Source organism: Ochotona princeps, chromosome 30 (genome assembly GCF_030435755.1).
Source record: "Ochotona princeps isolate mOchPri1 chromosome 30, mOchPri1.hap1, whole genome shotgun sequence".
NCBI lineage: Eukaryota > Metazoa > Chordata > Mammalia > Lagomorpha > Ochotonidae > Ochotona > Ochotona princeps.
In genome coordinates, this window is record NC_080861.1 from 16,759,307 (window position 1) to 16,781,833 (window position 22,527).

At 38.5% G+C, this 22,527-nt stretch overlaps 1 protein-coding gene across 4 annotated transcripts in view; it reads right to left on the minus strand.

The window, feature by feature from the left end:
- The window catches only part of CLASP2 (cytoplasmic linker associated protein 2), a 164,541-nt gene that overhangs the window by 72,541 nt on the left and 69,473 nt on the right, over nt 1-22,527 (minus strand). For all 4 annotated transcript variants that reach the window (XM_058657143.1, XM_036497694.2, XM_058657145.1 and 1 more), the window contains 8 exons: nt 20,073-20,218; nt 17,777-17,912; nt 13,810-13,880; nt 11,278-11,337; nt 10,293-10,370; nt 9,496-9,663; nt 6,567-6,622; nt 5,288-5,461 (listed from right to left, as the gene is read on the minus strand). In XM_058657143.1, the coding sequence (XP_058513126.1) occupies nt 5,288-5,461; nt 6,567-6,622; nt 9,496-9,663; nt 10,293-10,370; nt 11,278-11,337; nt 13,810-13,880; nt 17,777-17,912; nt 20,073-20,218 (889 nt within the window). The remainder of the gene's footprint in view (nt 1-5,287; nt 5,462-6,566; nt 6,623-9,495; nt 9,664-10,292; nt 10,371-11,277; nt 11,338-13,809; nt 13,881-17,776; nt 17,913-20,072; nt 20,219-22,527) is intronic.

Genomic DNA, 22,527 nt, shown 5'->3' on the forward strand with positions numbered 1-22,527 from the left:
CCGCATTTCTGCCTGATAATTCTCCTTGGGCTTTCCTTTTTCCTCTCTAGCTTATGGTGTATGCCCAAATCCCACACCACGGCTGATAATCACCCCATCCTTTCTTAGCACTTTTACTCCTCAAACTCTCTCTACCACTCAAGGGGCCCGAACACAAAAACTATTCAGCTATGAAATCATATTACTGGCTCTACTAAAGAGGAGGTTAAGATAGTGCCGTGCTGTACAGCAGGGCCATGGCTGGACCGGGCTAGCCCTGTGGTGCAGCTGAACCTACAATGTCGGCATCCCACACTGGAAACCCGGATGCTCTGCTTCAGATCCAGCTCCCTGCTAATGCGGCTGGGAAAGCAGGGGGTGATGGCCTAAGTATTTAGATCCATATCACCCACATGGAAGGCTAGGATGGCAACCCCAGCTCCTGGCTTCAACCCGGTCCAGCCACAGATTCAACTAGTATAGCCATTTGAGGAGTGAACCAGCAGACGGAAGAGCAGTCTCATGACCCTCCAGTACATCTCGTCCCCTTCTGACACAGCTGTGTATCCCTTCATTCTAATAAACCTTAGCCATGAGTGCAGCTACCTGAGTCCTGCAAGCAAGTCCCCAAACAAGAGCCTAGCAAGGAGGAGCCCAATGAGCGTCCTACTTGAAGGCTATTCCAAACCTCAAGCCACCCCTTACAAGTCATTTTGACTCTGAATTCTTGGGCACAGAACCACAACAAGTTCTTGATAACATGTTTCTTAATACTTACACCATGAAAACATATCTGAATTTGTCATGTCCTTGCATTTCCTTCCCTTGAACCTCCATGGAACTGGTGACGCTTCCACACCCACAGCTTACCGCCCAGCAATGCTCTGTGTATCTCATGGCTCATGCTTCTGTAGGCCTTTGGCCATGAATGACTTTTCCTTACCCTTTCATTTGTAGCTTTCCCTTCTCCACTAATAACTACCTTAGTATACAAACATCTTTAACTGTTCTAAAAAAATAATATTTGTGAGTTTGGTGTGGTAGCATAGCAAGCTATTTTTCTACCATATGGGTGCTGATTTTTGTTCCAGCTGTTCTATTTTTGATCCAACTTCAGGCTAATGACCTGGGAAAGCAGCAGGGGATGGCCCAGGTCCGTTGGCCCCTTCACCCATGTGTGAGACTCGGAGGAAGCTCCTGACTTCTAACTCCAGAATAGCCCTGGAGTGAATCAGATGTGAGATCTCTGTCTTTCCTCTCTCTCAGTAATTCTGACTTTCAAGCAAAATAAATCAATCTTAAAATCAAAATAATATTCATCTTCCAACTTGTTCCTCAACCAACCGAAATCTGATTTGTGCATAATAAAACCCCACCGAAACCATTTATTTTCATAAGATAATTCTATAAATTCATAGCAATTCTATAAACTCAATTAAGAATAAAATACTCTTAAATAAGTATGCATATATGCAGGCTTCTTTAACATAAATTATTGACTGTAGCATGACACCACGTTTCTTTCTCAGGTTGAAATTAAAAGGCAAACATGACAACATTGCAGATATTCCTGCTCCCACACAATGCAGCATTTCGAGGAGAGCAGAAACAAATCAGCAGAACTGCTTTAAGGAACACGCTGTGTTTAACAAGTAAGGACAATCTGTAACGAGCTCAGTGTCAGCTCCACCACAGCCTGCTTTCCGTCCACCTGCCCACAGAGCTGCTCTGTCTCCTGGCTTTCGCATCACTCTATTTCTCTCTCTCCCAAATTCTTCTAACTTGAGTCCTCACAGGGACTTCAACTCAAAATGCATCAGATACAAAACTCTTCTAGCAGCTCCTCCCTCGGTAATCTACCAAGAGATTGAAAGAGCGAGCACACAAAGGCGACACTTGTGCTATCTGGTCCACAGCAGAATGCCTCCCTGGGAGAGTGGGAGGCTCCTGGCTCTGACTCATACACATGCCATGTGAGAACCAAAAGGGAAGAAAAGGAGTAGCACACCAGATGCACATACAAGTACTTAAGAACATGCAGTTACGAGGTAAGTTGGGGCAGGCATTTGATGCGTTGGTTAGCACCCTGCAAACTGCAGTCTTTGCCTTAAAGATCCAACACCACTTCCAATCTACCTTCCTGCTAACTCTGGTAGGCAGTGGTTAGGATTAACCCTAACCCTAACCTGAGTTCCCCCGCCGCCTGCATGGGAGACCAGGACTGAATTCCAGGCTCCAGGATCAGTGTGGTCCTGCCCCAGCTGTTGTAGGCATTTGGGAAATGAAAGAGCCTGAAGCCTCTTCCAGGTCTCCCAAACGGGTGCAGGGTCCCAAGGCTTTCAGCCGTCCTCAACTGCTTTCCCAGGCCACAAGCAGGGAGCTGGCTGGGAAGTGGAGCTGTTGGGATTAGAACTGGTGCCCATATGGGATCCTGGTGCATGCAAGGTGAGGACTTTAGCCACTAAGCTACCACACCAGGCCCAAGATTCTTAATTCAAATAAATATTAATTGCTGACTTTCTAGCTTACACAAAAACATTTAAAATATTTTTTCCTGTAAAAATGCAATAATTTCCTCCTCCCTCATTTTCCTTCCTATTGAAAAAAAAAACCCTGATATACAATTCATACAAACCATAAAATCTACCCTTCTACACTATTCAGTGGTTTTTTTTGGTAATATATTTCTAAGGTTGTACATCCCTTCATATTACCTAATTTCAGAATATTTTCATTAATCACTTCTACTTTCCTTTCTACCTGCTGGTAACAACACCACTTACTTTCTGATTCTGTTAATTCGTGCTATTTTAGCACTTTCATAAATGCAGTCACACAGTATAAGTAATCATTTGTAGCTGCTTGTGTCTGGCCTCACAGTGGTGTCAAGGCTAACCTATCTTGTAGCATATATATTTATGTAATATGTTTCTTGTATCTAAATAATATTCTCTTTTATTATAAGCATATACCCCACTTTGCTTCTCAGCTGGTGGACATTTGGGGGCTGTTTCCGCTTGCTGGCGTACAGAGCATCAAGCACCTGTAGCGAGGACATGGTTTGGTGTCCCTTGGGTACACAGCTAGGAACAGGATTGTTGGACCACATGATCATCCTCTCTCTGACAAATTGCTGAACTGTTTCCCAAATCACTGTGTATTTTCCCAGCAGTGTAGGAGGGTCTCCACATCCTCCCTACTGGTTATTATCTTTTGGACTGCTGCTATCCTACGTGGTATAAACGAATTACCTCATACTACTGATTTGCATTTCCCAAATGACTAATGACGCTGAATCTATATGCAACACATATTCTGTGTGCTTACTGATAATCTATCTTTTTGGAGAAAGTTTATTTAAATTTTTTGCCCATTTGAAAAAACATGGTTGTCACTTTATTAAAATATTCTAAGTGTTCTTTATATTATAAAGGACACAAGTCCTTAACTGGGTATATGTTTTGACAATATTTTGAGGGCTCACTTTTTCACTTTCTTGATGGTATCTTTTGAAGTACCCAAGTTTTTAACTTTAATGAAGCCCTATGTATCTTTTTTTTTCCATTATGTGCAACTTTGGCATCATATAAGAAACCACTGCCTAATTCAAGGTCGAACAAGTTGTGCCCATAATTTCTTTCTAAACTAAGACTGTCATAGTGTTGGTTCTTAATCATGAGCTTGTGATGCAGGAGCCCAAATTAACTCTTTTGCATCCAGTTTTTCCAGTACCATTTGCTGAAAAGGCAGTTCTCTTTGTATTTGGCAGTCTTGACATTCCTGCTGAGAATCAACGGTTCATAACTGTGTGGGTTTATTTCTGGACTCTCGTTTTATTCCACTGGCTTATGTGCAGCATCAGTACCACGCAGATTAGATTACTGTAACTTTGAAGGAAGTTTTCAACTGGCAGGTATTGAGTCCTCTGGCTAAGTTATTCACTTTTCAAGTACATTTCAGCTCATCTGGGTCATCGGCACTTTCATACACCATGTCAGCTGATGCACACAGGTACTCAGTGGGGACTGCATCGAACATGTAGATTTGGCACCAAAACAGTATGAATTTTTAAATCTATAAACCTGCAATTTCTTTGTTTACTTTCTTCTAAGAATGTAGATGGAATTTCAATGAAACTGTTAAATATATCTTGACAACAGACTAGACTTTCTATCACTGTTTATACCTACAACGTTACAACACACCTAAATAGTAGAATGATGGACTGGTGACTGTTGTCGAAGGATTATACTATTGTAACAATATGGGGGTGTCAGGAGGGAGAGTGCCGGGGGAATCCCTGAGCCTAAGCAACTGTATCATGAAAAGTGAAAAACAAAATTAATAGAAAAGAATAATGTAGTTTTCAGTGTACAAGTCTTAAAAAATCTTTTGAAGCTATTCCCAAATATTTTGTTCTTTTTGGATGCTATTATAATTGTTCCTTAGTTTCGATTTTAAACTGTTTATCGCTAATGTCCACAGATGTAACTGGGCCCCTGATTGTTTGCATTTATGCTTAGAAATTTCTTCCCCAACTTAAGATTACATGAATATGTAGCTATGTGTTCATCAGGTTGTTTTTGTTAAATATCTTGGTCTTTTAAGATACAATTTTATATGGTGTGTAAATGTTTTAATTTAATTTTATCTCACGTGTCTAAACATCATTTCCTGAATAATCTATCCTTTGAGGCACCTACACTTTATCAAGTAACACACTCACACCTAAAATCTGTGTCACACGGATCTCTGTTTTACTCTCGTGTTCTGCCAGTATTATTCAAGACAAAGAAAAAAGGAGAATGACACAGAAATGAACAATATGATAAGCAACCTGAAACTATAAATTGAAAGAGAGAAAAACAGAAAGAAACCAAGCTCCGAACAGTCTCTGGAACATTAAGCTTTGATCAGATATAGAACTTTATGGTTCTCTCGTAGCCCCTAAAGGTTCTTCACTTTCGGTAAAGGAATCCAAGTAAAAGAAAGAAAATGGAGAAGCTAGACACAAATTCCTCCAGGAATCACTGGCTGGATGTGGCAGAAACGCAGACATGAAGATTGTAACAGAAGTCCTGGAGTCGAGGTTTCTTCTGTAATCATGAGGACTGTGCCAACACGGGAAAAAGGAACCCAGAGCGGCTCGGATGCCACACCTCTGAGCTGTGTCCCCAGGATGGAAAAATGTTCATTCACAGGGACTATCTTCAGGAAGAACGAAGGAAAATGATTAAGACTGATCATCTTGTCTTTGCAGAGGCCAAGGAAAAGCCCAGCGCCATGGGGACCCATCTGGATGTCTTACCTAGGGACGCATAGGAGCCTGGATTCAGGGCACCTGCCCCCAGCCGTCCACTTCGCACAGACTGCCCAGAAGCATGATGCGCCTTGGCGCCAGCAGCTGCATTCACATCAATGTCACTTCGGGAACGCTGCAGACTTCCTGGAAGTGAACTGGCTTTGCTGCTACCTGCTGATACTAGGGAAAATAAGCAGAATGAATCTTTACTACGTAAGTCCCTGAAACAACGTGAAAATTATATACACCTAAACTGTTACGCAGTAATTTACAACAGCACTCTCCATAAGAAAGCAGTGACCGAATGAACAACTAAGCCTGCCTGAGCAAGTCTCTCAGTATGTCTGTGCCGACTTTTCCTCTCCTAAAATAAGAAAAGTGACAATATTCGGACTAGAAATTCATAACTATTTCTTAAACAAAATGGACAGTTCTGACTGATTTTTGAAAATGAAGCATAGCAGAGGATAAACAGAGGACAACATCCTTATTTTTTACTTTTAAAAAATGCCAAGAAAAACTAGACCAGGAATGAGGGTATTCAGATACTCCCCTGTTGCTCTCAGGCAGTGCAAGTCATTAAATTACTGCTCTAAGTTATTGGCTTTTATAAAGCTCATCAGGTTTACACATTGGTGTCACAATCCATAAATAGGTCTTGGAACCAACTGGGTTGGTAAGGACTGGCATTTTAGAGAAGGGAAAACTACAAAACCTGTACCACCAGCACCGGCAGGTGGCGCTTCACAGAACTCTGGTTTACACTTTGCACGTATGCACGGCATGTTCAGGGGTATAGTGTGCATGTGTGCTATTGAATTACCACAGCAAATTGTTTTCTTACCGTGGACCACTTCAAACCAGTTTCTTTTTTTTTTATTAAATTTATTCATTAATTACATTGTGTTGTAATTACATAGAATCTGGGATTCTCCCCCCGACCCTCCCCCCATGGTGGGTTCCTCCACCCCGCTGCATAACCATAGTTCAAGTTCAGTTGAAATTCCCTCCCTGCAAGTATCTGCCAAGCACAGAGTCCAACATCCCATAGTCCAGACAAGTCCATCTACTTATTGGGTAGACCCTCCCTGGTCTGAGGGCAGAGTCAGCAGAGTATCCTCCCGGTCAAATAAAAGCACTAATATACCATCTGCAACAATTAACATCGCCATGGAATCAATTGACATGGTATTGAGCAGTCAACATGTTAAAAATAAATGCGATTTCTAAAGCTACTGCATTAGATATACAATGGGCTATAATTCTTATTCACAAAGGCAATTACCTCTTCCAGCCACCGCTGAGGGATTTGCTGTAGACCATTTGGAAGAAAAAGGGCGACTGTAAAGCACAAAGAAGACAGTTTTTATAATTTGCCATCCTCAGACAACGACCAACGAAACACTAATGAATTTTCTGAAAAGTTGAGGATCTTCTAATTTTAACTTCATTTTTCACAAATCTTGTTAGAATAGTTTTCAAACCTATGTATGGTATCAAGTATCAATGGTGTCTCAATTAGCCTTGAAACACAACTGAATACCTGGCAGTGAGTCGAATCTGGTAGCTCTACAGACACAGAGGCCAGGTAACTTCAGTTCACTGTGGACCTCAGCCCACAGTACAGTGTCCACCACAAAGCACTCACTAATAGCATTCTCGACCCCCAGCGTTTCCTAAAACATTTCATTTCGAGGGAGAAAGAGGTGATGTTATTACCAGCACTCACAGGCAGCTAAGCTTGGCTAAAGTCTTTCCCAACAAGGCAATGGTGTGGCCACTGCCAGCCCATGCAGGTATCAGGTGAGCAGCATACTCCCTACACACAGTGCTGCTGACTGTCAGTGCGCGGGACAATGAAACAACACTAGGAAGTGCTGCTGAGGATGCTACAGATGATCAATGAGTGATGTTAGTAAAACCTCTCTAATTGTCTCAGAGCACACAGCATCTCTCTTAACAACTGTATCTACCTTCTAATTACAATGGTATTTTGCAGCCCATTATGAAATGAAACATCTGAGTATGTAGCAGAGATCTGGAAAGAACAGAGCCATTCATAAGTTTTGAATGGAGTGAAAGGGAGAGATTCAGAACTTCCAAACAGGTTAAAGCCAGGCTATAGAAATCTGTAAGTTATGTATGACAACATGGACAGATATTTTTTGGGGGTGGGGTACTTATGGAAATATTAAGTTGCATAAGCAGAGGAGATTTTTAAAAAAAGATTTATTTTATTTATATGAAAGGCAGAGAGAGAAACAGAGATAAAAGAGTTATTTTATTTGCTAGTGCACTCCCCAAATTGTCAATAGCTGGGCCTGTGCCAGGCAGGAGGCAGGAGCCTGGAATTCCATGTGGGACACTTGGGCCATCTTTTCCTGCTTTCCCAGGTCTATCAGTAGGGACCTGACCACACATGGCACACACACGAGAGGACAGCAGTGCAGGTGGTGACGTAACTCATGTCCACAATGCTGGTCCCAGCAGTGGCTATTAAGTCCAACACAATATCATTTTTAGACCTTTCTCCTAAAGCAATTATTCTCTCAGACTTAAACAGCTCACACTAAGGTTTACTGAATGTAAGGCTGTGTAAAGATAATATTAAAGACAGAGAGACTATCTTCCTTAGATCTGAGACTCAGATATGGTCCATGAACAAACAGCACTGATATCATTTGGAAGCTTGTAAAGAGAGAGGATTTCAGGCCTACCATGGTGCCACTGATGGGAGATTCCTTAATTCAACATCACTTTTTTTAGGTGATTCATATGGACACACTTAATGTCTCAACTTTATAAAAGAGAAAAAAAAGCAATCCAGGATAAAAGCAAAGTGAATTTGCGATGAAAGACTTACCACAAGTTTACATAGAAAATTAAACAAGTCATGATTCCTATAATAATTTTTTTCTAAAAGATTTAATTATTTGCTTGAAAAAGTTATAGAGAAGGAGAGAAAGAAAGGAAGACAGAGAAAGAGACATCCTCCATCTGCTGCTTCATTCCCGACAGGGCAACAGCTGAAGCTGCAGATGCGCCAGGAGATAGGAAGCTCTTCTGGGTTTCTCATGTGAACGCAGCGGCCCAAGTTTTTGAGCCACCTTTTAGTGTTTTCCAAGGCACCTGGACAGGGAGCTGGATTGAAAGCAGAGCCGCTGAGATTTGAATCAGTAACCTTCACGGGGGTCAAAGTTGCAAACAGAAAATACCAGAGAAGTAAAGTGGCATGGTGACAACTGTGACTTGGCCTTCTCTGGGAAAACCCTGAGACAAATGGCCATAAAAATGGGCAGATGGACATTTTTAGGAAGCAAAAAAGGCATCAAAGATCTTAGAAATGTCACTGATTTAGAGAGACAGAAAGTAGGGCTACAACATCAAAGCAGTAAGGATTAGCCTCTACAATGCATATGGAGTTACAGAAAAGTGAGGTCCTCTGATCCATTTCTGGAAATGTCATGCCGCATAAGCAGAGACTTTTTTTTTAAGTTTTATTTTACTTATATGAAAGGCAGAGCTACAGAGACACTGGGAGAGATAGATAGGTAAATAGACAGAAAGACAAAGATTGAGCTGCTAACTACTGACTCAATGGCTGGGGCTGGGACAGGCAGAGGCTAGGAACCAAGAGTTTCACGTGGGTGTTTCATGGATGTGCAGGTCCAAGGACTTCTGACCATCTTGCACTGCTTTACCAGATGCGTTAACAGGGAGCTGGATCAGAACTGGAGCAGCTGGGACAAACTGGGCTCCATATGCACTGCCAACATCACAGGCTGTAGCTTAACATGTTGCACCTCAGCACCTGCCCCAGCACTGGTATTTTTTTTTTTTACCAGTTGCACAGTATTTAATTCTGAAAACAACTTCTGAATCTGCATTGCAGTTCATCCATTCCAGCAGCTTGGAATTGGTCTACCTATCTATGAACTACTTTTGCAGTATTAAAAAAATGCGTATTAATCAGTGCTTTCCCAACTTTCTCAAACATGAATACACAGAAACAAATCATGACTCACTGCGCTCTTCAGTTGAAGACTGAAAGTTATGTTAGTGTGGAATCCAGCCCACAACACAACAGACCAAACAAAGTAACATGTTGAGTCCTCCACTGTTTTCACATTTTTCACGGAAGCAGGAAGATACTCAACCAGCCCACTGAAGTTGGGGAAGGGAAGAACTCGGTAATTGCTATTTATTATCCTTACTTGAGACTTTCTTGTGAGCTAGATGAAGACCTGTCTGATTGTGGAAGAGATGCTACACTGCCAGAACTCTTTAAGTATGTCTGGAGACTCTTTTGGTAAGATGGCTCAAGGGAATTATATAACGTTTCAGCTTCACCAGGGAAGTGGTTTCTAAGACCCATATATGTCCTGTAAAAGAAAGAGGCAAGTCAAAGCACTTAAAGAAAGAGTTTTGCACAGTGAAACAGTAACAGCAAATGTACACATTCAAGAATAGGTTTTTAACATCCACTATGTGTGAGTTCAATGCTTTTTAACTATAGCAGGCCTTGGAAAAAAGCAGATAACAGTTTAAAGCCTGGCTATGCCACTTATGGATTATGGAACCTTGGGTAAACCACAAATCTCCAAATTCTGGATGCCATGTTTGGAGCTAGCTACACCTCTCTAGGGCCATTTCAGCATTCAAAACTAATGCATGCCAAGTCCCTCAAACAGTACCATGTCCACAAGATATGCTCAAAAAACCCACAGTTCTTTGTATTCCCAATAAAAGGGAATTAGTTATGATGGGACAGGAATACTGATGACTACACAAATGACCACTTGAAGCAGACCATTAGATGTCTAGTATTTAGCAGAGAAAAATCAATCTCAATTTTACTGAAGGTTAATCAAACAGAATACAAGCTCCCAATACAATTTCATTTTAAAAGAGATCAAAGTATATATATATATGTGTATGCGCGCGTGCACACACACACACACACACACATATATATATCTCCAAACTGTTACAAAAACCCACTAAGACTTACTTTCTTGCCTCCACTCTGGCCTCAGCATCAGCATCATGAATTCCCTTTTTAATAGTTTCAACCAAGACAGCTGCATGTCTACGATATAAACACACTGTTAGATTCACACATAATGCTACGTATTTTACCATAATTAAAATTAACCATTTATATGCCACATATCAATCACAAAGCAGTAGGGAAAATAAAAAGGTTAGTGGAAACAATAAATCTAAGATGGACAGATTTTCTAATCAACTGCCCCACATATGTCACTCATGTAAGGCCTCCTGATATTCAAATCACCATAAATCATCACTATTATTTTTTAAGATTCACTTATATATTTGAGAAAGAGAGAGACAGAGAGAGGGAGAGAGAGAGATCTTCCATCTGCTCATTCATTGCTCAAATTGCTTCAATGTCTGGAGCTAGGCCAGGCCAGGGGCAGGAGTCAGGAGCCTTTTCCAGGTCTCCACACGGCTGCAGGGCCACCTTTTACTGCTTTCCCAGGCACATTAGCAGGAAACTGGATTGGAAGTGGAGTAGCCAGGACTAAAACCGGTGCCCACATGGGATGCCAGCACGATAGCCAGCAGCTTATCCACTGGCTCACCTTTCCCCACCACCTTTTTTTCTTTAAACCAAGAAAATCTCTTTACTCTAAAGGGCTAACTTCTTCCTTTCCTCTACCTGAAATCATGATATGACTCACTGCACTCCAGGGAATCTATCTCACAAGAATAGAGATGCATTTTAAAATGTCTGCCCAATTCAACTTGCAGCATGCTACCTAACCCATTCTACTACAGAGACCCTCACTAATTCTATCAAGAAGGAAATCAATTATCCATAGGTGCAGTAAGAAAGAGGATCACAATACAGCTTCAAAGGAAAACCAGCAGGAATAGCACTTATGGCCAAACGAAAAATAATAAAATACCAACATTAGCACCCTCTAAAAAGCTGGTGGGCGTCACAGGGAGGGGAGAGAGGCCACGCGTACCTTTCTAAGGAATGAGTCTGCCACTCTTGCAGCAATAAGTCTAAAAATTCAAATGAACGCCTGAAAAATAAAAGTCAACTATAACTAAATGTTGAATCAACAAATACATTAACACTTTCATAACAGTGTACTCTGTTCCCTGAACTAAAGTACTGGAATCCCTTTCAGATATTTTAATTGTGGAATACTTGACTCACTTTACGGATCCAAGTGTTCCTATGCTAAGTGATTCATAAATATCTTAAGAGCTCCACATAATTATAACTTAAACTGTTTGTCATGTACCAAATTTCAGAAATTTTATTTTAAACACTATTCACTCAGCATCTACTGAGCACTAGGCATTAAAGAACTACAATGGTGAATGAGAAAGATGACAGCCTGGATCATTCGTGTCTACATGTGATTTCCTTAAATGAAGTTCACACACATTTTCTCCTGTATCTACCAGTTCTCAGCTTCTGTAACTGTCGGAGTTCTTCTTGCTTGGCACCCGAGGACACATTTGAGTCTCATTTCTTCTTCCCTTTTTTAACATGCTTTTCTCCACCTCTTCTTACACTGGTATCTACCTGGTTGGTACCAATCTTTGTCTATTTCTCTTTTTATTTAGGCAATGTCATCTCGCCCTTCGCTCCAATTACCAGACACAATTCTCACATCTAGTCTTGTATACATCAAATTTCAACTCGCTTAACAGCATCTCCATGTAAGTAGCGAATAGGCACTCAAACATAGCATACCAAACAACTAAGTCTTACCACTCTTTAGCCCACATTAGACAGGTTAGAAAATGAGAAACAGGGAGGTTGAATTAACTTGCCCAAAGTGACACAGCTGGACTGGACCCTTGCTCTCTGATCCCAACCATCATTCGAGTTTCATTGTTCACAAATAAACCCTGCCTTTCAGCCACTTAACAAAATGTTCTTCAAACAATGACCACCAATATATCCTATTCAACCTCTTCCTTATCTAAATTAAAACAATTACACCATTCCTTTTCTCAGTGCTCATAGTTGGAATAAAAACTTCACTGGAGATCCACCATCTCTGAGCTCACAGAAAATCTGCAATTGTCAGAGACTTCTATGACTCAAGGAACAAAGTCAGAATTATTCATGAGATTCAAAGGCCTCCACACTACCATTTCAATGTTCTTTTCATCCAGCTACCAGCCTCTTTCCCCACAGAAACCTCCTAGACTTCCCATGTGTTCCAGCCCAGGGGCCTATCAGATGGCTCCACAGCAGGCGGCATAGCTTTAAATTTCTGCTCAGGCGGTATCCTACCTGTCCTAGAGGACAAAGATTGCTTCTTGTTTTCAAGCAATTCTATGATAAATTTTCTGATTACCTCTGTCAAAAAAAATCAATGCAAAACCTTTTCTGTAAAGAACCATTAATACTTTAGATTGTGTCATTCATATATAGTTTGACTCTTATGCTTCTTCCCCATCCACCCTTTTTTAAAACTTTCCTTTAAAAATCTAGAAAACATTCTTAGGTTGTATGTTTTGTAAAACCAGGCTGCTGGTCAAATTTGAGCTGTGAGCTCTTGTCTGCCGATCTCTGACATAAGGAAGAGCTAAGCAAAGAACCGCTGCCCAAACTCTGAACCCCTTAAAGAAATGTCTTATTCTGCTTCTTCCTAACTTCCTAAACTTACTTCAGGTATTTAAACAACCTTATTTATCCTTTGATCAGAAGGGAAAAGAGTTTCTTAAAAGTTTATTTTTTTGTTCAAGATGTATTTTTATTTAAAAAAGAGAGTTACAGAGAGGACAGAGAGAGAGCAAGAAAGAATCATCCATCTGCTGGTTCGCTCCCCAATGAGCCACAACAGCCAATCCGAAGTCAATCCGAACCCAGGGAGCCGATAGCCTCCTACAAGTCTCCCAAATGGGCCAGCGATCCAAGGACTTGAGCCATTCTCTCTTGCTTTCCTAGGCCAGAAGTAGAAAACTAGATCGGAAGTGGAGCAGCTGGGACTTGAATTGGCACCCATATGGAATGCTGGCACTGCAGGCAGAAGCCAATCCTACTACTCCATGGTGCTGGGGTTCCATACAAGTTTCTTAAACATCAAATGTGCTAATCTTGTTTGCCTGTCCTTATTATCAATGGTGAGAGTGGTGATACTAGACATTTTGGAAATCATAAAAAGACACAGAGACAGAAACTGTATCATGGGGAGGACTGATGACTGGTAGATCTGATTTATTTATTTGGTCCATGCCAGATAGAAGGCTACTGTGGCCCAGGTGTGATTCTACGCGCTTTCCACACCAAGGCAACCAAGGCAACCAGAGGCCTAAAAGCCAAAGTTTGCTACAACAAACCAGAAATACCAGTGGTCATAATTCCTCCCTCCATGTTTACTCATAGAAGACACAGGAATTTTTTATTGTGTTTTTTTCAGAGGGTAAGAAATTAATGACAACCATTTTTTATACCAGTTAAACACAATTCAATATCAAAGTCATCCACCCTGCTCCCTCTCAATTTTTTAGGGGTGCGAGACAAGTCTTACCTCCTCACAGGAACTGATTTTGATGTGCAATTGCTTGTTATTAAAGGTATGAGTCTGGGTACGTGAGTATGCTGAAAAAGATGTTTTGGAAAGGATGAGAAACACCCTGCAATGCATGTACTCTTCTATTTGCCAAATTAGAACAGGATAAAAACACTTCAATACTCAGAATCTGGAAGAAATTATGACTACTGTTGAAATGTTTTTTCAAACCGAAGTATTAATAACAATGACAACATTTCAAAAGGACAGCTGTGGAAGCAGTAATACATAACAAAAATAAGCAAACTAACAGCAAGAAAGTGTGCGGACAGTGAGATTTCACAGAGGGATACCCCAAAGGGGCCAGGCGAGCAGAGTGTATTTTATGAGGTACTTTGGCAACTGCTGGTAGGAAAGAACCGCAATGTCATCAAAACAAGCAGTCAAAGAAAATCTATATCCCTAAGAATTGGGACTGTACTTCGAAATTCCAGGCAATTTTACAAAAGAGCCTTTCATTCTGGCTGAACCATACCTCTCCAGCATCAACTGAGAGTTAACACACATAATCTAATTTCTGTTAGCTAACTGTTAGTGAAACAAAACTGAAGTGTTCATAACTGACACAAGAATAAAATAATAACCTATGCATTCGCACTTGATCCCGTCAAAATCCATTTTCTTTCCAAGCTTACGATAAGGGCTACATTATCTAGGTTAAAATGGAATGTAGTTTGTACAATACTTATTGACAAGTGCCCTTGGGATCAAACCTGAGAAAAGGAAGAAGGAAGTAGGACTGGACAGAGGAAGAAATCACACTGTGGTGAAGTCATTAGGGCACTCTGGAACTTAACTGGGCCCAAGATGGTTAAACCTGTACACTGCCACATCAGCCACTAACTGAATATGGACTTTACCGGAAAGAGGCCAGACCAAGGCAGCGGCAGCTCAATTTCTGAGGGGCCTGAAAGTTGCAGTGTTACCAACAGTGCTTCTAGTGCTAGGGAAACAAAGGTGTAGACACAGCAGCTCCCTGACACAGCCAGAGCCACTCCCAGCTATGTAGCTATTAAGACCCACTTGCATTCAATGTTTACGTTCTGATGCTTTGTCACAAAACAACAAAATGAGCTGTCAATTTTTGGAGACACTGATAAAGTGAGGAAAACAATTTTAAGGGATAAGAGAGTGAATAAAGTTCAACAATCAAATTTTCAACTCTTATGGGAGGATAAAGTCAAGTCATTCCAAAATATGCAAAAAAAAAAAAAACAAAAACCCTCCAGAAATGAGAAAATACTAAAGTCATACTAGAATAAGCAGAGCAAGTTTACTAATAAGCACTGGCTAGGAATAAAAGCAGTAAGAAACCACCAAGTAGCTACAACAGCTGAGAACAGCTTTGTTTAGCTTAATCCAACAGTTGCTGGAAAAAAATGACACAAATGAGAAAAAAAGTATACTTTTTCAAAGGCAGGCAGAGAGAGTGAAAAGGTTTCATTCTTGAAATTGATTAAAAAATTTGGATATTTTAAACTTAAAAAAAAGAAAAAGAAGAAGAAAAAACAAACAGGTTAAGAAGCACAAAAAATAAAAGGTAAGAACAGACAGGATGACGAAACTGACAAAATTAGGACCAGCAGATGACAGTTAAAAAACTGAGATAATAAAGAATTTGAATAACAAAAAATAAAACAAAAGTTAGGCTTTGTGATGAACAAATGAATTGCACACTCAAAGAGATACACTGCAAAAGCTAACAGGTAACCTGTAACAACTGATGATATGCAAGGACAAACAAACCACCAGCTTGATAACACTAAACAACAAAAAACTGTCACAAATTATCTAACAACATGCCACTCAATTCTCGAAAAAGAAAAGCCAAGAATATGTAAAAAAAAAAAAAAAGTATTTTATTGTAGGAAGTAAAGAATGTTTAAGTGAGCACAATATGAAACTTTAAAGATTCTTCAAATCCATCTGAAATTGACACTCTACAAGCATAGAAATGACAAACATTTCAAAAAGAGATTAAAGATGCCTAGAGTACATTTCAGAAGTATTATTAGACAACTTCGGAACTTATCAGAACCCAAGTAATATCAAAATATGTAAAACAGGAAAACAAAAAATTGCTCCATAACAGACTCATTCATTAAAGTAAATGCAAAGATCTTAACTAAACTCTAGTCAAATGAATTTAGCTACATTATAATATTTAATGGCCAAATAGAATATAGCTGTATAAAATGGGTAAGAGAAAAAAAATCAGATAATTAATTCTAAAGATACTGAAGCAAATTTGATAAAGTTCAGCATCTATTCCTGAAAAACATTTTGCAAAATACGAATAAAAGGAAATTTGTACAGTCTAACATGGAATATCTATAGAAATCCAAATCGAACATCATAAAAGTTAATTATGAACCCATCACACTCAGGAATAAAAGAAAAGTCTCACTAATTCCTACTCTTTTCCAATACTGTTATCAAGAATCTAGATTACAAAGCCCCTTAAAAAATAAAAACAGTTTAAACCAGAAAAAAAGACAATCTTCCTATAGTCATAGATTTTAACACACTGGATTTCTATTTTTTATTTATTTCTATTTTTTTGCTAAAAAAGAACACCTACTGGTAGAGTGTATTAGAAAAAGATTATAAAAATTTTTTTTAAATAAAAGGATGAGCTTACTGAAGAAACTGAATAAGTACTTACAAAACAGATAGATACTTATGGAAATTTATTCCATGAACATGGGGGACTTCAAAAGACTGCACTATAATTCACCACAGGTAATCAGACCAACTGGTTTCATATGTGGGGGAAAATGAAATTGAATATCTACGCTTCACATGAAAATAAATTCCACTATATCTATACCTAAGAACTTATAAAAAAATTACAGTTCTACATGCACATTTTTTTTCACAAAATCACAAAAGGAGCAGTATTTCAATACACAGAACTTTCAAATTTTGATATGCAAAAGCTAGATTAAATAATTTTTGAAGAAATGACTAACTACAGAAAATGCGTGCAGAATGTCACAACAGACTGTCCTTATGACAAATCAAAGGGTATTTGAAACAAAACTTCTCAAAATGCAGAGTATAAACGGACAATCTGTAAAATATAAAAGGGAAAAACTAATAATTTAGGAGTGCAAACTGAAATGTAATATTCTATTTATTAAATTTAAGAGCTTAAAGAGACTGATAATAGATAATACTGGTAAGCCAACAGAAAAAAAACTGTATAAATGCAAGAATGATGAAAATAATTTAAAAGTATTTAACAGAGTACACAGTCATTAAAACAGGTACATGTATAGAAAAGAGACATATGTGATCAAAGCACATGAGGTTTAACAAGCAAGTTAAAGAATGAAACACTCGCATGTACATACACATGCTGATTTATGTAGTAAATATGGGCACAGAATGAAAGTTTGGAAAAGTATGTAATAAGCGGTTAGAGTGATGTTACAGAAGGCAAAAGTTTATGGGGAGAGATGTCTTCTAGGCTGTTCTTTTGGGTGTCCGCAAACCATGCACAATGACAAATATTAAGAACTTGCCCTTATTGATTTATTTATTTATTTATTTTAGTAAAAGAAAGTGAGCAAAGGAAGTTAATTAAAATGAGAAAGCTCCCTGCAGCAGGGAGAAACCCCCATCACCTCAACTTGTCACCTTTTATATTTGTAACATTCACAATTCCAAGCACAGGCGCATGTATACACAGATACATTCTTTCTTGTACAAGCCTATACATAGCATAGCCTCTCATATGGAACTATGTTTCCCTTGTAATCTTCTGTATTATAAAGATTACAATGACTATGCACTGTTTTAAACTATGAGAAAAAGAATTCAAAAGCAATTTTCCTTGGAATTAAAAAACAAACCAAAACTGAGCAAAACAAAGAGCCAGCAACAGTAAAGTATGGGGTGTCAGGGGAGTGGGCGGACCTACCCGAATGATGAACCTGATTGCTGCACATCCAGAAGTCGCCATGACTTTTGCACTATTGGGGACGAGATTAAAAAGTGTGGGAACAATGGCTTCAGCGCCATGGTCAAACTTGTTTCCCAAAACTGTTGAGAGGTGGCTAGAAAGAGAGAAAAGAAAGAAGTTCAACATTAAATATAGGTAGCATCATATAGTCTTCAGGTATTCACTTACTGAATCAATTTAGGAATTTTTCTCTTAATGAGTTCTAATGGCAGAAAAACAAGAGCTGGAATGGAAAGTCCAAATACTACTATTCCCTTCTTTTTTTCATCCTTTAACTTGAAAATTGCAGGTTAAAATTTGGCACTGTATTCATCTCTTTGCAATTGCACTTGCAGAAACCATCTGATTTAACAATAAAACTAACTCTAAGCAAATATCAGGTGAAATAACTCTGGTTTCTTGATGGTTTACCTTTATTCTTTTGATGCTCCAAAAATTAATCTTAAGTTCAACATTTTTTACAAAGAAGTCTGAAATCTTCTGCAATCAATGCTTCTAAGAATATTTTCTATGTCTATTAGTAGTACCACCACATTTTCAGTCACAAATATTTCCTGATATCTTTTGGGGGAGAATTACAGAAATAACGATTAAAAATACAATTCTACTACTTGCTAAATAGTTGAGTGATTTGAAGCAGTTGTCATCTCGTTCTGAGACTAAAACTAACTCAGCCTTTAATTGTCTGATTTTTAGTTCTAACAATGGCTGTGTGTTATTTAAAATATAAACGTAGGAGAGCATTAGTTCCAAAAAATTCAGGTCCTTGATTCAAATAGGTAATTGGACTTGCGGTAAACCGTCCTAGCAGTTTTTTACTGTCTAAACTCGCAGACAAAAGCAGGGAGGTATTCTGTCTAGATGCTGCCATCTTTCTTTATAGGCATTGTACACAGGGATCAGTTGGATAGTTATAACTTTGGGAGAGGGGACGTACAGAGCAGTCTGACTTTACAGCGGGGTTAGTACCATTCCTATCTTCCGATGGCCTCCTGAGGGTCTCTAATGAACAGCAAGGCATTGAACAAGCTCCTTTCTGTCTGGTCAGATCTGGATCAGCAGTATAGCAGCTCTATTTACCTTACCGCTCCCAAGCAATCATTCTTTGCCTTCTTTTGGGAGTCACACCTTTCACATACACAAATGTACTGCTTAACATATTTGTGTTCAGAGTTCTTAAAAGCACAAATATGTTAAGCAGTACAATTTGTACAGTTTTGACCTTAAGGCACTTTTCAGGCCATGGGCAAGGGAGAGAAAACTTCAGCAGAGCAAGGCAATTTTGGCAGAACTTACAGCTTAGAATGCTGTAAGGAAGAGAGACACATAGAAAAAAGAGGTGTAGAAATCTGCATGCTCCCATATGTCTCACTTAACACTCATTTGTGCAATGTCTTGCCAACATAGTAAATTAAGTTCTCTGGATAATATTTCACAAAATTCTGCAGATGTCTGTAAAAGTGGTCAGTCAAGCTTTAAGGGTATGTTTCAAGGTTACACTTTGTGGATTTTTGCATTTTCTGCTAATTAGAGTTATTTTATCATTTGGAATATTAACTTTTACCTAGAACCTTTCTAAAGCCCCAATCATAATAGATTTTCTTATGGTTTTCTGCATGATTATATCAACTGCTAGCAATGGCAGTTCTTTTTCTTGTAATCAGTATACTTATTTCTTCTTCTTCTTTTAAACAGGAATATTTAAGACACCTTGATGAAAACTATTGCTAATAAGCATCTTTGTGTTCTCTCCCTGTCTTCAAAGCAACGTACTTGACCTTTTAAGACATTTCACCGCAACTTGATAAGGTAACAGTGGTATAATGGTGTTTAAGTGTTCTGTGGAAGAATATATAGATTTGGGTAGGTTAATGCACGGTATAATTCTAAGAGAATTTCTGAAATATGAGATATAGAGTGTTTAATACCCAAATTAGTGCTGATAAAAATGAATATAAGTGAGTTTTCTAACAAATTTATTTTCTTATTATACAGGAAGAATTAATGAGCAAAAATTTCACCAGTAGGCTGCAGACATAGACAACACACTTCAAGGTTGATAAAAGAGATGGATTAAAACAAACAAACAAACAAACAAAAACACCACACAAATTGAATCTTTTTGTATGATAAAAATAATTTCTGGATCATATCTACCTTTGGGTCACTGTGTGACCATTTTACTTAAAGAGCGCTAAACAATGAGTAATCAATCCATTCATAAAAATATCAATTTCACCAAGATTTTACTTACGCTACAGTAATGCAGGCTTCCCGAACCACCTGGGACCTAAGATCCTTAGCTGAAAGCTTGAGCGCCCCATCCAACAAGCGCAAATGCTGGAAGAAGCAGTCATACTGGGCAGCTCCAGCCACCAGCAATGATCGAATTTTCTTAAGCTGAAAAAAAAAAGTCATTATTCTTTCCAATTTTAGTATATGTGCTGCCAAAGCGAGCACAAAAGTCATTATTCTTAAAAGATGATACTGGGAGGGGCTATCTAAATTATAATATCCAAACAAAATTTAAAAAAAAAATCTATAATGTTTCATGATGCTTACATAACTACATTTAGGTATTTTTAGTAGTATTAAATATATTTGGTAAATTCACAACCAATGGGCTTTCTGGAGAACATTATAGATTTAATTAAGAGCATAAAAGAAATACAGAATGTGTAAGGAAGTACATTTTCAGGTTTCAGAAGAGTCTCTCATTTTTAAATTATGATAAAATACCAAATAGCCTAAATGTTATCATTTAAGCCATGTCAATACATACTGTACAATTCAGTGCAATTAAGCACATGCATGATGTACAACTGTTACCTGCATCTACTAAGGGAACCAACTTTCAAAAATGCTAACATTGGAAATTATTCAGTACTAAGTAAAAGCACAAAGTCAATACAAGCAAACAATAAACCATCATCACTTCCAAGTTAACAGTACCCCATTTAATGGAGGGCGGAGGGAAAGGTCTTTAGTTCATAAAATGAATGGGAAAATGGCATTAACTGTGTTCACTGTGGCACAGAAAACATTTTTTCATGGATCTCAAAACACTTTTGCACTAAAATTAATTCATGGATAGCAGTTCCTTTTTCAATGAACTGTTTGAACCACCTACTGTCTTAACCACTGTATTTGGATGAGTCTCAAAGATTTTCCATGTCAACTTCAGAAAGAGTCCAATTACATCAATCAGAACAGATACACACCATTTGTGCTCACAAACTAATGTTTATTAGCACACAATTAACACATTTACTTTAGATATTCCCTAAATCTTGAAATACATCTATAAGTTAAATCACCTAGATTAAAGATATAAACATTTTTTAAAAATACCACCACAAATTTTAAGAAAATTTGAAAGACCGTATCATTTTAGGGTGCATAAGGTAGGGAGAATTAGGACAAATATAAATCTGAAAAGGTATCTACATAAAAGCTAACCAAAACCCTAACATGGTAGGAAAAATTACCTGTGTCATATAAGACCATACACTAACAATGGCATTAAAATGAGGAACAGTTAAAGAACCCCACACTCATTTGGGCATAAATGAACATATGAAATGTGTTTTGCCCTAGTAGTAGCCAGCTAATCTAAATTACACAAGAGAGCTCATCATTTAAACACTTGACACCACCTCGTACCACCAAATAAGCAGATGCTCCCAAAACTGCAACTAAGGTTATGAAGGAGTTAAATGTTTTGGCAGTGATCTATTACAATAAAATTTCATCTAGTCTTTATCCAACAACTCTAATTTTAAAAATCTAACCTACAAAAATAAAAGCACTCTTTGTAAACATGTACAAGAATGTATAACACTGAAAAAAATGGCAAACAAAAAACTCCTGCAAATCTACCAAGTGGGAAGTTATTTAATACATTAACGCACCTATATATAAAAACCAAAACATGTGCATACTGTTTTCCAGCCAGCGAACATCTGAACACCCACTTCCTGCTTGGTGCAGTGAGTGGCATGATACGTTAAGTGCAAAGACACGTCACGCAGTAAGTAATATAGGTGGTTTGATCTCATTTATTTTTACAAAAAAGATGGGAGCAAAGCTGAGCTTGTGTTGTCAAACATCTCTGAATGTACTTCCATTTACATAAGGTCCAATTCAACACAGAACATTTGCTTCCTTCAATAGAATGAAACTGTTCCAGTCCAATCCTCTATAAACCTCTTCCACTTTCCTAAATAATAAATAAGGTCCACCAGCTGCTTCCAAGTGGCACCTTCAAAGCAAAAGAAACTCTAACAGAGGCCATGTTTACTGACATTCGTCATTTTTCTTCGCAGATGATGTGTAACAAAGATCTTTCTAATAAGACACATCTAAGAATAGAAGAATATGTAACATATTCAAGACATCTGGAACAACATAGTGTGATAAAAATAAGAATTTCAGGATTTTAAAATACTCAATTTCTTACATACAAAATTTAAAAACATGATCCTTTCTTCATAGTGTCACAAAAGCCTGTTTTTCCAAAAGACCAGACCTGATCTAATTATTCAAAATGGAGCTTCCTGTGACCATGCATGGGGTGCTTGGAGAAGGGAATCATCAAATGGTTCCTTCCCGGGCTGCCCCACGACCCGGAGGTACCGAGTTGGTGCGCAGAAAACTGCTCAGGGAAGCCTGGCAAACACAGCCTGTGATGACTGCAAGCGTAATAATAT